This window comes from Rhincodon typus, chromosome 1 (genome assembly GCF_021869965.1).
Source record: "Rhincodon typus isolate 14 chromosome 1, sRhiTyp1.1, whole genome shotgun sequence".
Lineage (NCBI taxonomy): Eukaryota > Metazoa > Chordata > Chondrichthyes > Orectolobiformes > Rhincodontidae > Rhincodon > Rhincodon typus.
In genome coordinates this window covers 60485007-60498390 of record NC_063332.1, presented here as the reverse complement: position 1 = coordinate 60498390, position 13384 = coordinate 60485007, and the positions used below count along the sequence as shown (strand labels likewise).

The 13384-nt window shown below is 39.9% G+C and overlaps 1 protein-coding gene and 1 long non-coding RNA gene across 5 annotated transcripts in view; one reads left to right on the top strand and one right to left on the bottom strand.

The window, feature by feature from the left end:
• The window catches only part of slc38a9 (solute carrier family 38 member 9), a 62678-nt gene extending 53210 nt beyond the window's left edge, over nucleotides 1-9468 (top strand). For all 4 annotated transcript variants that reach the window (XM_048604394.1, XM_048604408.1, XM_020529088.2 and 1 more), the window contains one exon: nucleotides 7484-9468. In XM_048604394.1, the coding sequence (XP_048460351.1) occupies nucleotides 7484-7649 (166 nt within the window). In that variant the 3' untranslated portion in view covers nucleotides 7650-9468. The remainder of the gene's footprint in view (nucleotides 1-7483) is intronic.
• LOC125484691 lies at nucleotides 1042-4551 on the bottom strand. The gene is made up of 3 exons (XR_007263525.1): nucleotides 4461-4551; nucleotides 2011-2239; nucleotides 1042-1477 (listed from the first exon to the last, which is right to left on the bottom strand). It is a non-coding gene; the product is annotated as an uncharacterized LOC125484691 (long non-coding RNA).
• Nucleotides 9469-13384: the final 3916 nt, after the last annotated feature.

The window sequence follows — 13384 nt, the reverse complement described above, 5'->3', positions numbered from 1 at the left end:
ACTTTGTGTCCAATATGACTTCTTCGGAACTGAAAGAAGGTAGAAATGCTTTAGATACAGCTGTTGACAGGGGCAGGAAAAACAAAAGGAAAGGTCTGGCGCAGGGTAGAGCAGTTCTGCAACAGTTGCCCAGTCTGCCAAAATGTGGCCCGCCAAAAGGCCCTAATTGAACTTCCAAATGCAGGAAGCAGAATTGGAAGATCCTGTAAGAAGATGCTGCTCCGACTGGATGCATTTCTCTTCCTCATTTGCTGCTGATTAGGTTTACTAATGACTGTGTAAACCTATCAGCAGTAAATACAGAAGAGAAATACCATCTAGTTGGAAGAGCAGAGAACTGTGCAAATAGAAGCTACTTCACTCGGGCCAGGACATTTGTACAGTACCACAGATGGTGGTAAATCTACTTGGAATTCAAGAAAACGAAAGGAATGGAACATCAGTCAGGCCAGTGTGCGGAAATATTCTCTGAGTTGCTAGTGTCACGGCATACTGAAATTCAAGCCGAACTATTCCTGCAGTTGACAGAAATTAAAGATTTTAAAAAGTACTGTCAGTTCTGCAATAACGTGTTCTGGCAATGTGAATTGGCTATAACGTGACTTACGAGTAGAGGAGCGCTACATCTAAAACGCAAACTTGTGTTGGCTACAACATGATTCCATCGGTGCGTAACGGAGTACACGTCAACATCACATGATCATTTCACAGGCTTTATCCTGAGCATGCATAATGTTAGTGCGTGCTGGCGTCACATGATCATTATTGTTGATGTTTTGCAAGAGTATTGCAGGAAAAACAATTTGGATTTAAAGATTCTCCTTATCCCACATTATGCACCAAGCCATGCTCCCACTGTTGGTGAGCCTTCTGAAAACAAAATGCTATTTCTGCTCCCAAACACAATCTCTCTCCTTCAACCCATGGACCAGGATGCAATAGCAGCTTTTAAAGTTTATTATTTAAGGTGCACATTTAAGAAGCTGATTGCAGCCACTGAAGGGGATAAGGACAGTGCTGTTCAATTTTGGAAGAGCTTTTAACATCAAGACTGCAATTGACATTATCATGGAGGCCTGGGCTGATATCAGTAATTATTGCTTGCAGGGAGTTTGGCGAAAGCTTCTCCCAGATTTTCAAAGATTTTCAAGGCTTTGATCTGTCAGAAGAGCTCCCAAGAATCAAAGAACATTGTGTTGATCTTGTAAAGCAAGCTGGATTTGAAGATGTGGAGGTTGAGGATATTGAGGAACTACTTGCGTCCCACTGTGAAGACCTCTCTACAGTTCATCTACAACAAAGTGGAAGCTGGAGATGAAGATCAAGTTCAGGATGCAGCACCATGAGAGCTTTCCACTTCTGTTTTGTCTTCTATCCTGAGGGAAATTATGAAGCAGTTGCAACTCTTGGAAAACAACGATTACAATGCAGAATGCAGCAGGGTAGCAGTTCATGGAATAAAATCTTATTTGGCACCCTATGAAAGAAGAAAAAGTTGTTAAATTTACTTTTTATTTCATTATTGGATATGAATTAAGCATATATTCAAACTGTGCTATCCTTTGTGTTGGGCTTTTGAGTGATTTTTGAGCGATTTTTGATTTTTGTTTTGGTGGTCTGCCCCAATCCTCCTCTTCCTATAGGCCCGTTATTTCTATAGCGCACTTTTCTATAACACGATGTTGTGCAGAAATGCAGCTATCATGTTTATAGCAGAACCGACTATGCAAGATCCTTCAATTTCTGTCCCTTTCACACCCACTTAACAGGACATATCGGGATTCTGTACTTGGCAACAATAATTACCTGTTGCTAGAATCTATTTATTTGTTATAAACCGCTATGAACTGTTGACATTTAGCTCTACTACTGAAAACTCTAACTCCCTTATAAAACTCCCATTATGCACATAATATAACAAAAAAATTTGTTATTGGTAGAAGGATAATCTAGGAAGGTTGTTCAATGGTTCCTGATCACAGGATTAACTGACATGATCGTTTTCCTTACTAGGAATTGCTGTTAATCGATTCCTCTTTATCCAAGTACGACTACACCTTCTTGCAGGGTGACTCGTTCACGAATTGGAAAAGATCTCTTAGAAGCTTCTTAAAAGACTGTTCACAGCAATTGATGAGTGCAAATAAACTGGCTTTCTTCAGGCTTTTTGTTTCTACAAGCACAGAGAGAGAGAGACTGACCATCTCCCTTTCAGAGATTCAAAGGCTTCTGGCAGTACCTGTATTTAGAAAGGGAAGACGACAAACATTTAACTAAATATAAACCAGTAACTATAGGCCAGTTAGCTTAGCATTTTCCAAATAACAAATCCTAGTCTTTTTATAAAGGATATAATAGAGCATTTAGAAATTCATTTGACTAGCATGGTTTCAGAAAGGGGAAGTCATGCCTGTTAAAATTACTAGAATTCTTCTGAAGAAATAACAAGTGGGGTAGATAAAGGGGAAGCCATAGTCTTGGATTTTCAGGATATGTTTAATAAAGTACTATACATCAGGCTATTTAATAAGATGAGCCCATGGTGTTGGGGTAGGCTATTAGCATGGATGGAGGATTGGCCAACAAAAAGAAGACAGAATTGAGATAAGGGTTTTCAGGATGGCAAACAGGAGTTCCACGGGGATTGGTGCTGAGCCACAATTATTTGCAATATTAGTGACTTGGAGAATGGAAGTGAAATCATGTTTGCTGATGACACAAAAATAGGTGGCAAGTGATGAGTATGACTGAGTCTGCAGAGTGGTACAGGGAGATAGACAGACAGTTAGTTCAAATGTGTTACTACATGTTATAGAGCTAAGGAAGTACCTTTCTTCGTTTGTGATCTTTCAACAGTGGTCGGTCTGATACCATCATGATTAAATTCCTATCCTTCAAATTAGTGTTAGATGCAAAGGAATGCATTCCAGCTACAACTTGTTTTCAAAAATGATTCGGAGTCACCATGTCTATCCATTAAAGTTAGACCACGACTAAATATGCATGTAGGGAAATTTAATTGTTTAACACTTCAATTCTGAACATTATTAGCTTGATGACTGTCCTTAAAATCTCATCTGTGAAAAGGAAAATTGAAGTTTTTCCTGTTTGACTTGGCCTTCTGTGCTGAGTCTTTATTTAAAATTTAAATGTTCACATTCCATGAACATAATGTTATGACTGCAGCAGATGGTAAGAAGTCAGATCATAGAATCCCTACAGTAGGCCATTCAGCCCATCGAGTCCACACTAACTGTCCGAACAGCATCCACTCTATCCCTGTAACCCTTCATTTCCCATGGCTAATCCACCACCTAGGCTGCACATCCCTGGACACTACAGGCAATTTAACATGGCCAATCCACCTAACCTGTATATCTTTGGACTGATCCCAAATCCCACATGAAACCTTGATAGATAAGTTTTTTTTCTTATTTTTGCTGTTTGGTTACTGTGTCAGTAATTGAATATATTTACACCAGGCTTTGTATTCTTTTTAACATCTATCTAATGTTAATTACTTTCTTCCCCTTCCCCACCGCCCCAACCCACCCAGTGTATGTTCACAGCAATGTGTCTGTAAAAACATAATGTCAGCGCAATATCACTCCTACTTCAGTTTTGTCTTGCTTAACTGATACGGTTGCAAGCATTTTGGTGACCAAAATGTGATTCTCTGTTACTTTCTTGCCCTGAGATACACAGAAACTGTTTACATCTCTGATTTCCTAATGAAACTTTAAGAAAAATCCCTTCCACATTAAGCTGCCAAAGCAGCTTCAAGACTTCTCTCTAACTCTGAAAACCTGAGTAAACTGATCTTCCAGTATAAATCTGTTCTTTGTAACTGAAGTCTGTTTGTGGCCCCTCAACTTTTTTTTTGTGTACATCAAAAAAGCTCAACTTTGCAAGAATTTCATCAACTAACTACCCAGGTAGCTTACCAGTCATTTTCCAAGAAAGCATATAACAATGTTCAAACTCAGTGTTCAGAAATTATTTTGACCTCTTACAAGACACATTCTATTCACAGAGCCAAGCTTGATTTTACTATTTATTCCAAATCCCAAATGAAATACTAAATCTTATCATCATTTTGTGGTTTCTACAAAACAAAAAAATTTAATATTTTGGGAGGCTTTGGGAGCGATCTTGATTCAGTTGATCTGTTTTTGTAGCAATATTTGTTTCTGTTTATCTGAACTTTGCCAAGTCAAGGGCAGCTTTTATTGTGACCAATTTTCTATAAATTTTATTTATGTCGTACCTTTTAAAATGAGTAAATGTTTCGAAGTGCTTCACACAAACATTCTGAAAACAAAATATGATAATGAGCCAAGCAGGGGGAGTCCAGAGACCAAAAGCTTGCTAAGTGGTGGGTTTTCAAGAGTTTTTATAAGAGTCATAAAAAAGTCATAAATCATACAGAGAGGAAGAAGTGTAGAGAAGGTATTTCTTACCTTGAGTCTAGGTGACAGAAGGCACACCCACTGCGCTTAAACAGTCAAAACACCGGGATGTCTGAGTCAAAACACCAGGATGTCCGAGACACTAGAATTTAAACGCAGATCGCTTAATGGAGTTGAAAGAGATTGGGGACAGGGACAGTTAAGGCCATGGACAGATTTGAAAACAGATGAAATTTTAGAAAACAAGGTATACCTTGGTCAGAGCTGATGTAGGTCAGTGAGGACAAGGGTAATAGAGGGGCAGGATTACCTGAGGGCTAGGAAATGGGCAGCAGAGGTTTGAATTCCCTCCAGTTTATGGATGGTAGAAATTGGGAAGTTAGCCAGGAATGTATTGGAATATTGCTGCTCAAGATAATGGGCCAGAATGAGAATTTTGGCAAATGAAATCAAGCAGTGTATGGAGATGAAAATTGAAATCTTACTGGTATGAACGTGAGGTCAGAAGCTCATCTTTGTACTGAATGTGACATCAAGATTGTGAATGACTCACTTAATTGCTGTTGCCCAGGAGAGGGATTCAGTCTGTTGTCAGGGAACAGAAATTGAAGTGAGGACAATGATATCAGTCTTCCCAAAATTTAATTGGAGGATATTTCTGCTTTTCCAGTACTGGATGTGTCAAGATGAGCAATCTAATAATTTATTAGCTGTGGAGAGTTGAGAGTGGTGGTGGAGCTGAACTGATTGTCATCAGCATATGTGAAAAAAACGTAATGCTGTTCTTTCAGATGTCAATGAAGGGCAGCATGTAATTGAGAAATAGGATGATGCCAAAAATAGAACTTTTGAGGGACTTCAGAGGTAACGGTGCAGGAGCAAGAAGAGGATCCAAGGCAAGCAACTTTCAGGTTATATGATGGGTAAGAATAGAATCGGGCAAGAGCGGATCCATGCAGCTGGATGATGGAGTCATTGAAACAGTTTATTTCTCCAAACTCCTTCAAAGGCTGTAATATATTAAGGATCAAGAGGGAATGTTTGCCCTTATCACGTTACATCGGGTTTAATTTGTGACTTTTTGATTCAAGCTATTTAAGGCCTGTGACAAGTGCAGAAACTAGTTTGGAGAATGGTGTTTGCGTTTAGAGATGGGAATGGTAGTTCATCAGCATGTGGAGTGAATTTTTTTGAGGTGTGGGTGTTAACAGATTTAAAGGAAGGGAAGAACAATATCTGAAAAGGCAGAAATGCTTATTAATATCCCTGAGGAAATCAGCAATTTGGTGGGAATAGAACAGAGGGAATAAGAGGTGAACTTCATGAGCGAAATAAGCTGAGGGCATGAGGGGTGATTGTTATCGTTAAAATAAACTAAAATACATACTTTCTGCTCTCCTAATGCAGAGAGGCAAAATATCAATTTGACTTTTTGACCATTTTGACTTGCTTGCGTTTTGGATGAACGGTGGTTCTAGCATTGAAAAGCACTTTGAGTTAATGGAATATAAGAGTATAACTTCACGTTTTGGATAATTGCTCAGTTTCAAATTCTAGGACCACTGAGGCTGAAGTACCTAAAGTTATCCATCCAGCCCTCTGGAGAGTGTTTATACTTCCTCTACCAATATTTGGATGCACTGATGTGATGTAATGAGACAGGGCTAATTAATGACTTAATAGTAAAGTTGTCGTTAAGGTAGCAGTGACTAATATGATTAAATTTTGAATTCACTTTCAGGAGGAGTAGAGTAGGCCTAAGTCTCATGTTCTAAACCTATGTAAGCACAGTTATTATGGTATGATGACAGTTGGCTAAAGTGAACTGGGAAATTAAGACAGGTCAATAGACAAGCAGTGGCAGATATTTAAGGAAATATTTCAGAAGATTGAAAGTTCATTCTTGCTGGTATGTAAAACTGGGGGAAGGATACATCCACTGCGCTAACTAGTGAGTTGAAGATAATATCACATTTATAGAATAAGCATATTCTGCAAAGACTGATTACAGGACAAGATTGGCTAGAACATAACAAACAGCAAAAACTGACTAAAAGAATAATGATGGAGAATGAGAGAGGCTAGCTGAAAACAAGTATAGTAAGAATTTGTACAGGTATTTAAAAGGACAAGAGTAAGTAAAGGGAGCATTTATCCAATAGAGCAGAGTCCAGATAATAAATGGAAAATAAGGAAATGATGAAAAGTTGAACAGATAAAGCCTGTTTTTGCTATAGACGTCTCAAATCACATCCAAGAAATAGTCTGGATTATTTAATACTTGATTTCCAGTAAGAGAATCATATCCAATAGGTTGGGTCCATTAGCACTTAGAAGAATTGGAGATTATCTTATTGGATTGATTTGGGGCAGATACTTGAAGGACCAAGACAACGTAATAGTTCCTCAGTACGAAGTCAAGTGTGACCAGCTTATTCTAACAAACAGATTATGTTACCACTGCCAGAGTGGAGAACATCCTTTCCACAGTCACAGCTGATTGAGACAGTCACACATTTCCAGAGAGAGATGCTCAAACAAAGAGTCAAACACCACCAGGGATAATTAAGACCCTGAAGAGATGTGAATTGGTAAATGTTGAAAGGATGTTTCTCCATGGACATACTGGAACTAGAGAATACAGCTTAAAAATAAGATATCTGCAATTCAGACAGATGAGAAATTTTTCTCCGGGTCTTGAATCTGTAAAACTCTTAGCTTGAGATCAATAGAGACAAAGTCATTGAATCTTTTTTTAAGGCTGTGGTGGATAGATTTTTGACTTCAGAGTCAAAGGGTATTATGGGGAGGCAGGAATGTGGAATTGAGGCTAAAATCAGATCAGCCATTAACTTGTTGAATGGTGAAAGTGTGAGGAGTTGAATGGTTTACTTCTGTTCCTATTTCTTGCATTTTGCATGACCTTTTGCATGATTTCGCTTTGAGATTTGAAATTTTGCCTTGGTGGAGATTTTTGCAAGCTATAATATGCCCCTTCCTGTGGAAGGGGTGGGTGGGGAGAGAGTCTGAAGAGGTTACATTTTTGCATATCATTTTGTTTTTCTTTACTGCAGGTATTCAGGAGCAACATGCGGTCTTGCCTTTGTATTTGTTTATCCATCTCTCATTCATATGATGTCACTCCACCGTAGAGGACAGCTGAGTTGGCCGTCTGCGATCTTCCACAGTTTCCTTATAGTTCTTGGTGTGGCTAATCTCATTGCACAGTTCTTGATATGAGTCTGCCAAAAATAAAGACTGAATTTTAAGATAACTTATTAACTGATTTACATACTGTTCTTAGGATTGTAAATTTCAGTATTATTCTTATACGTGGTAATACTTATCAAGTACAACAATCAGTTGTTATCACCACTTGCACCCAGAAGGTTGATGTTTCTCCGGTTATTGCAAGCTATTCCATTCCCCTATGACACTGATTTGAAATGGGAGTACAGACAAACATTGTTGATCTTTCATTTGGTTTGCACAGTAAAACCACAGTTGGTAAATTGCCTACATGGTGTTGTTCATCCTCTAGGCTGAAGTGGGTTCTCAAATATTTATCAGATGTAATCCAAATAATAAGCAAAAGACAAAGTTTGAGAAGATCGCTTGTAAGCTACTTTTAAATGGATCTTTAATGGGATACCATTTCTGTTTTTTGAACGGCACACATTATTTTTCTTTTTCCAAGCTGTTATCTTTCAGAGATTGCATGTATCAGGTAGAGGAAAAGATTCTGTAATATTCCAGTGAATCAGTTAACCTTTTCTCTGAGTAGCTGTTTGGTATATGGTAGAGAATAAATTTTGTATGTATTTGCCTGAAAGCTTTTACGGAGAATTGATTTTGTTGGTTTAAAATAGTCTTGAGGGTACATAGACCTATATCTGAGCCACTTTGAAAGACTGATGGTGGCACCCTTCACTTGTGTTCAGTTTTATAATGCTAGCTTTTGTTCCCAATGGTATGGCTGAAAGTGTTGGCTAATATTTAGAAGTTTCAACAGATCACTTTGCTTATTATGTTTTCATGTAAAAATACACCTTCAAGTTATTACATTTATCTGAATTTTCAGCCATTTGAATGATTCAGCTCACTTGAATGCAGTACAGTATTCTACATCGTGATAGAATGATAACATCTTGCTTTATTTAAAAAAAAAACACTCCTATTTGCCCGGGGAGAAAAGTCTAAAAGATTGGGTCATAAGCTTTGGAACAAGCTGTGCAAGCTAGTCACTAGTCGTTTAGCTGGGTAATAAGTTTGCATTTCAGCTGATTATGACAGTTACTGGAAAATATTAAGCTGAACTGTTCCAGTTTTGTAGCTGCATTGATTAAAAACTTCCATCGGCAGACTAATTAAAGTTAGACTGAAGGAATGGCAATAGAAAATGCAAAAAAGAAGAGTACATATATTGTGTTGATAGTGCACTACGTGTGGGGTCTTGGGTGTCTTTTTTTTTAAGAGTACTAATCATACTATAATTCAGGACCATTGAAGTGGGAGAACGCTTTACTTTCTCAACTTTACTGCATCTGCTATTGGATTGTGATGTATTGGTGCTGGCCTCTTCCTCATAGGAAGTAGTTCCTTTCTAATGCCCGTGCATCGTGGGAGCAGGCCAAGAAGCAGCTCAACTGCATGTACGGGACACAACAATAGGTCAGTTGGCCAAATATCTGTTGGAATTTCACTGTCTATTGTTTTTCTTGAATGGAATACATTGCAATTTTTGCACTTCAATACATGCCAATTTAAACCAATGGACTACTTCAATTTTGGGTAAATTTTACTTGGAAAGATTTAACTTCTGTGGTAAACTGGGCCTTATGCAAGACAATATGATGCCAATTCTGTACCAGTTAACATGTATTTCTGTTACTGTTTTGCACGAGGCTTTTTGATCATTTTGTCAATGCTTGTTTTGCTTTACTTTCCTCTGGTGCGGTACATTTGTCTATGGATTGAATATGCATCTGTGATACTTGATGTCAGTAAGTTACTTGTACAATTTCAACAAGTTCAATCAATAAAATAAAGCATATTTCAACATGCTTTTTCAAGGTGTTTCTTACAATACTGTATCTTATACTTGGGTTACTGCAACAACAAAAGTGACTGGAATGATGTAGCTAATATGCATTTCTGTTAAGTATAGGCAGAAGAAACTGCCTATACACTTTGATTTATTTGTTCATGGGGCATTGCTTGCATGCAAGCATTTACTACCCAGCCCAAATTGGTCTGGAGAAAGTGGTGCCTAACTGCTGCCTTGAACTGCTGGAGTCCATGTCGTATAGGTACACCACCGAGCTGTTGGGGACTGTTATGACTTTGACCCAGCAAAAGTGAAGAGGTGGCAAATATCGTGCTAAAGCAGGTTGGTATGTGGGTTGGAGGAAAACTCTCTAGTAGTGATTCCATCTACCTACTGCCTTGCCCTTCTAGGTAGTAGAGATAGCACCTTCCAGACCTGCAATCATGGGAGCCTTGCTGGGTTTCTGAAAATTGTGGAAGTGGTATGCAATACAGCCACTGCATTGTTGGTGAAAGGAGTGAATTTTGACGCAGCTGGTTGAGGTCTGAAACAATAGGCTGTTTGATGTCAACTCCTTGTGGTGTTGGAGCTGCACTTCTCCAGACATGCAGAGAGTACTCCAGCACACTGTGCATCGTAAATGGTGGACAGGTTTTGGGAAGTCAGGAGGTGAGTTTCTCAGTGCAGAATTGCTAGCCTCTGACCTGTTCCTGTAACCACAGTATGTGTATGGCTGGTCCAGTTCAATTTCTGGTCAATGGCAACCCCCCTCCCTGCTTTTAACCAGGATGTCCCTCTCCTTACCAGAATGTTGGGGAATACAGAGATAAGTAATGCTACTAACTGCCAAGGGTGATGGTTGAATTCTCTTGCCAGAGATAATTAGTGTCTGATACTTGTGTAGCATGAATATGACTTGTCATTTATTAGTCCAAACCTGAACATTGTCCAGTTGCAGTGTGAGTGGCAGCCCTTGACATCAATGCTGCATTTGACAAAGTGGCATCAAGGAGCCTGAGCAAAACTGGAGTTAATTGGTATTGGGGGCAAATTCTGCTGGTTGATGTCATATGTGCCACATAGGAAGATAGTTGTGGTTGTCGGAGGTCAGTCATCTCCATTCCAGGCCAAGTCTGCAGGTGTAGTCCTCAGGATAGTGTCTTAGGACCAACCATCTTCAGCTGCTTCATCAATGACCTTCCCTCTATTATAAGGTCAGAAGTGGGGATGTTTGCTACTGTGCAATGTTCGGCACCATTCCTGACTCCTCAGATACTGAAGCAGTCCACGTTCAAATGCAGCAAGATCTGAACAATATCCAGGCTTGGGATGACAAGTGGCAAGTAACATTCGGACCAGGCTATGACCATCACCAATGAGACAATCTAACCATTGCCCCTTGACATTCCCCACTATCAACATCCTAGGGTTGTAGCCACTGCACATAAACAAGTGCAGAGGCTACAAGAGCAGGTGAGAAGCTAGGAATATTACAGCAAGTAACTCGCCTTCTGACTTCCCAAAGCCTTGTTCACCATCTGCAAGGCACAAGTCAGGAGTGTGATGGAATTCTCCCCACCTGTCTAAGTGGAGCTCTAACATTAAAAGCTTGATACTGTTCAGGACAAAGCAACCCACTTGATTGGCACCACGTCCACAAGCATCCAAGACTGATGCTCAGTAGCAGCAGTGTATACTATCTACAAGATGCGCTGCAGAAATGCACCAGAGATCCTTGGCACCTTCCAAACCCACAATTTCCATCTAGTCGGACAAGAGCTGCAAATACACAGGAACACCACCACCCTCAAGGTCCCTCCAAGTGACTCAGCATCCTGACTTGGAAATAAATCATCGTTCCTTCACTGACATAGAATTCCAGGATTTGGATCCAAGCTTTAACAGCATTGTCAGTCAACCCACAGCATGTGAACTGCAGTGGTTCAAGGCAGCAGCTCACCACCTTCTCCAGGGCACCCAGAGCAGACAATAAATGCTGGTCAGCCAGTGGTGCCCATATCCCATTAATGGAAAAAAAAAAGCTTCTGTCACCTGTTTTTAAACCTCTTTCGCTTCTTTGGTGACAAAGCATCTGCTGACCTTTTTTGATGAGGAACCAACCTACAAGTGACTTCCAGATCTGGCTTCGTGAATAACAAAAACTCGTTTGGATAACAGTTTGTGTAAAAAGGAACAACAGACCAAAGTCCAAAAGTCATTTTTAGCTGTCAGTTCCCAGTTCACATCTCCAAACCTAAATTATTAAAAGAATAACGCAAAAATTATGAACCTACAGCTTTGTAGTATCTAGTGCCTTTAGCTATTTAATCTCATGCAGTGAATCAATTTGCTGAAATCTGGTATCTATAAGACGAGGCATCGCTGGTGTGGATCAAGGTGGATTGACCACTAAGCACTACTAGCTGGAGATTGTTGTAAAAGATGAGGCTAAAGCATTTATACAGTCATAGAGTCACAGTATCACACAGCACAGAAACAGACTCTTTAGTCCAACTCATCCATGCCAATCAGACATCCTAATCTGACCTAGTCCCATTTGCCAGCATTTGGCATTGTATCCCTCTAAACCCTTCCTATTCGTATATCCAACCTTTTCAAATGTGACTACCAGCCTCCACTTCCTCTGGTAGGTCATTCTGTACATGCACCACCCTCTGCACATAAATATTACTCCTCAGGTCATTTTTTAAATCTCTTCCCCTCTCACCTTAAACCAATGACTTCTAGTTTTGGGCTTCCTTATTCAAGGAAAAAGACTTAGGGTGAATAAGCAATCATGATTTTATAAATCTCTATAAGGTCACCTCTCAGCCTCCAATGTTCCAGGTGGAGAAAAGCCCCAGCCTATTCAGCTCCTCCCTGTAGCTCAAACCCTCCAGTCCCAACATCCTTGCAAATCTTTTCTGCACCTTCTCAAGTTTTAACAACATCCTTATACAAGGGTGACCAGAATTGTATGCAGTATTCTAAAAGTGGCTTCACCGATCTTTCCGACCTATGAAGGCAAGTGTGCCAAATGCCTTCACTACCCTGTCTACCTGCATCTCCACTTTCAAGGAAGTATGCACCTGCAGCTTTGGGTCTCTTTGTTCAGCAACATTTCCCAGGGCCCTACCATTAACTTAAGTCCTGCCCTGATTTTACCTGTCCAAAATGCAACACCTCACATTTATCTAAATTAAACCCCATCAGTCACTTTTATCCACTGTTTGATCCATCCTCCCAAATTTCAACTTGTAAAACAGGATTTTACTTTCATAAAACTATGATTACTCCTGCTGATTATATTACGATTTTCTGAAACATCTCACTACAATTTTAACAATTCCAACATCTCCCTGACACTTGGTAATAGTTTAGATGGCAATTTCCTGCTTTCAGTCTCCCACCTTTCTTGAATAGAAGGGTCACATAGATTTCTAACCCACTGAGATTCTTCCAGAATTTCCTGGCTATGTCAGTTCTAAAGAAGGGTCACATTAAGATTGGGCAGCGTGGTCACTGAGTAGTTAGCACTTTTGCCTCACAGTGCTAGAGACCCAGGTTCAATTCCAGCCTTGGGTGACTGTGGAGTTTGTATATTCTCCCTGTGTCTGCATGGGTTTCCTCCCACAGCCCAAAGATGTACAGTTTAGGTGGATTGGCCATGTTAAATTGCCTATAGTGTCCAGAGATGCATTGGTCAGGTGGATTAGCCCTGAGAAATGTAGGGTTACATTGATAGGGTGGGTGGGTCTGGGTGGGATGCTCTTCGGAGGGTTGGTTTGGACTCGATGGGCCGAATGGCCTGCTTCCACACTGCAGGGTTCTATGATTCTATGAACTCTGCCTTCTCTCCACACATGGTGCCACACCTGAGTTTATCCAGTAATTTCTGTTTTCATTTCAAGTTTAGATGTACAGCAGG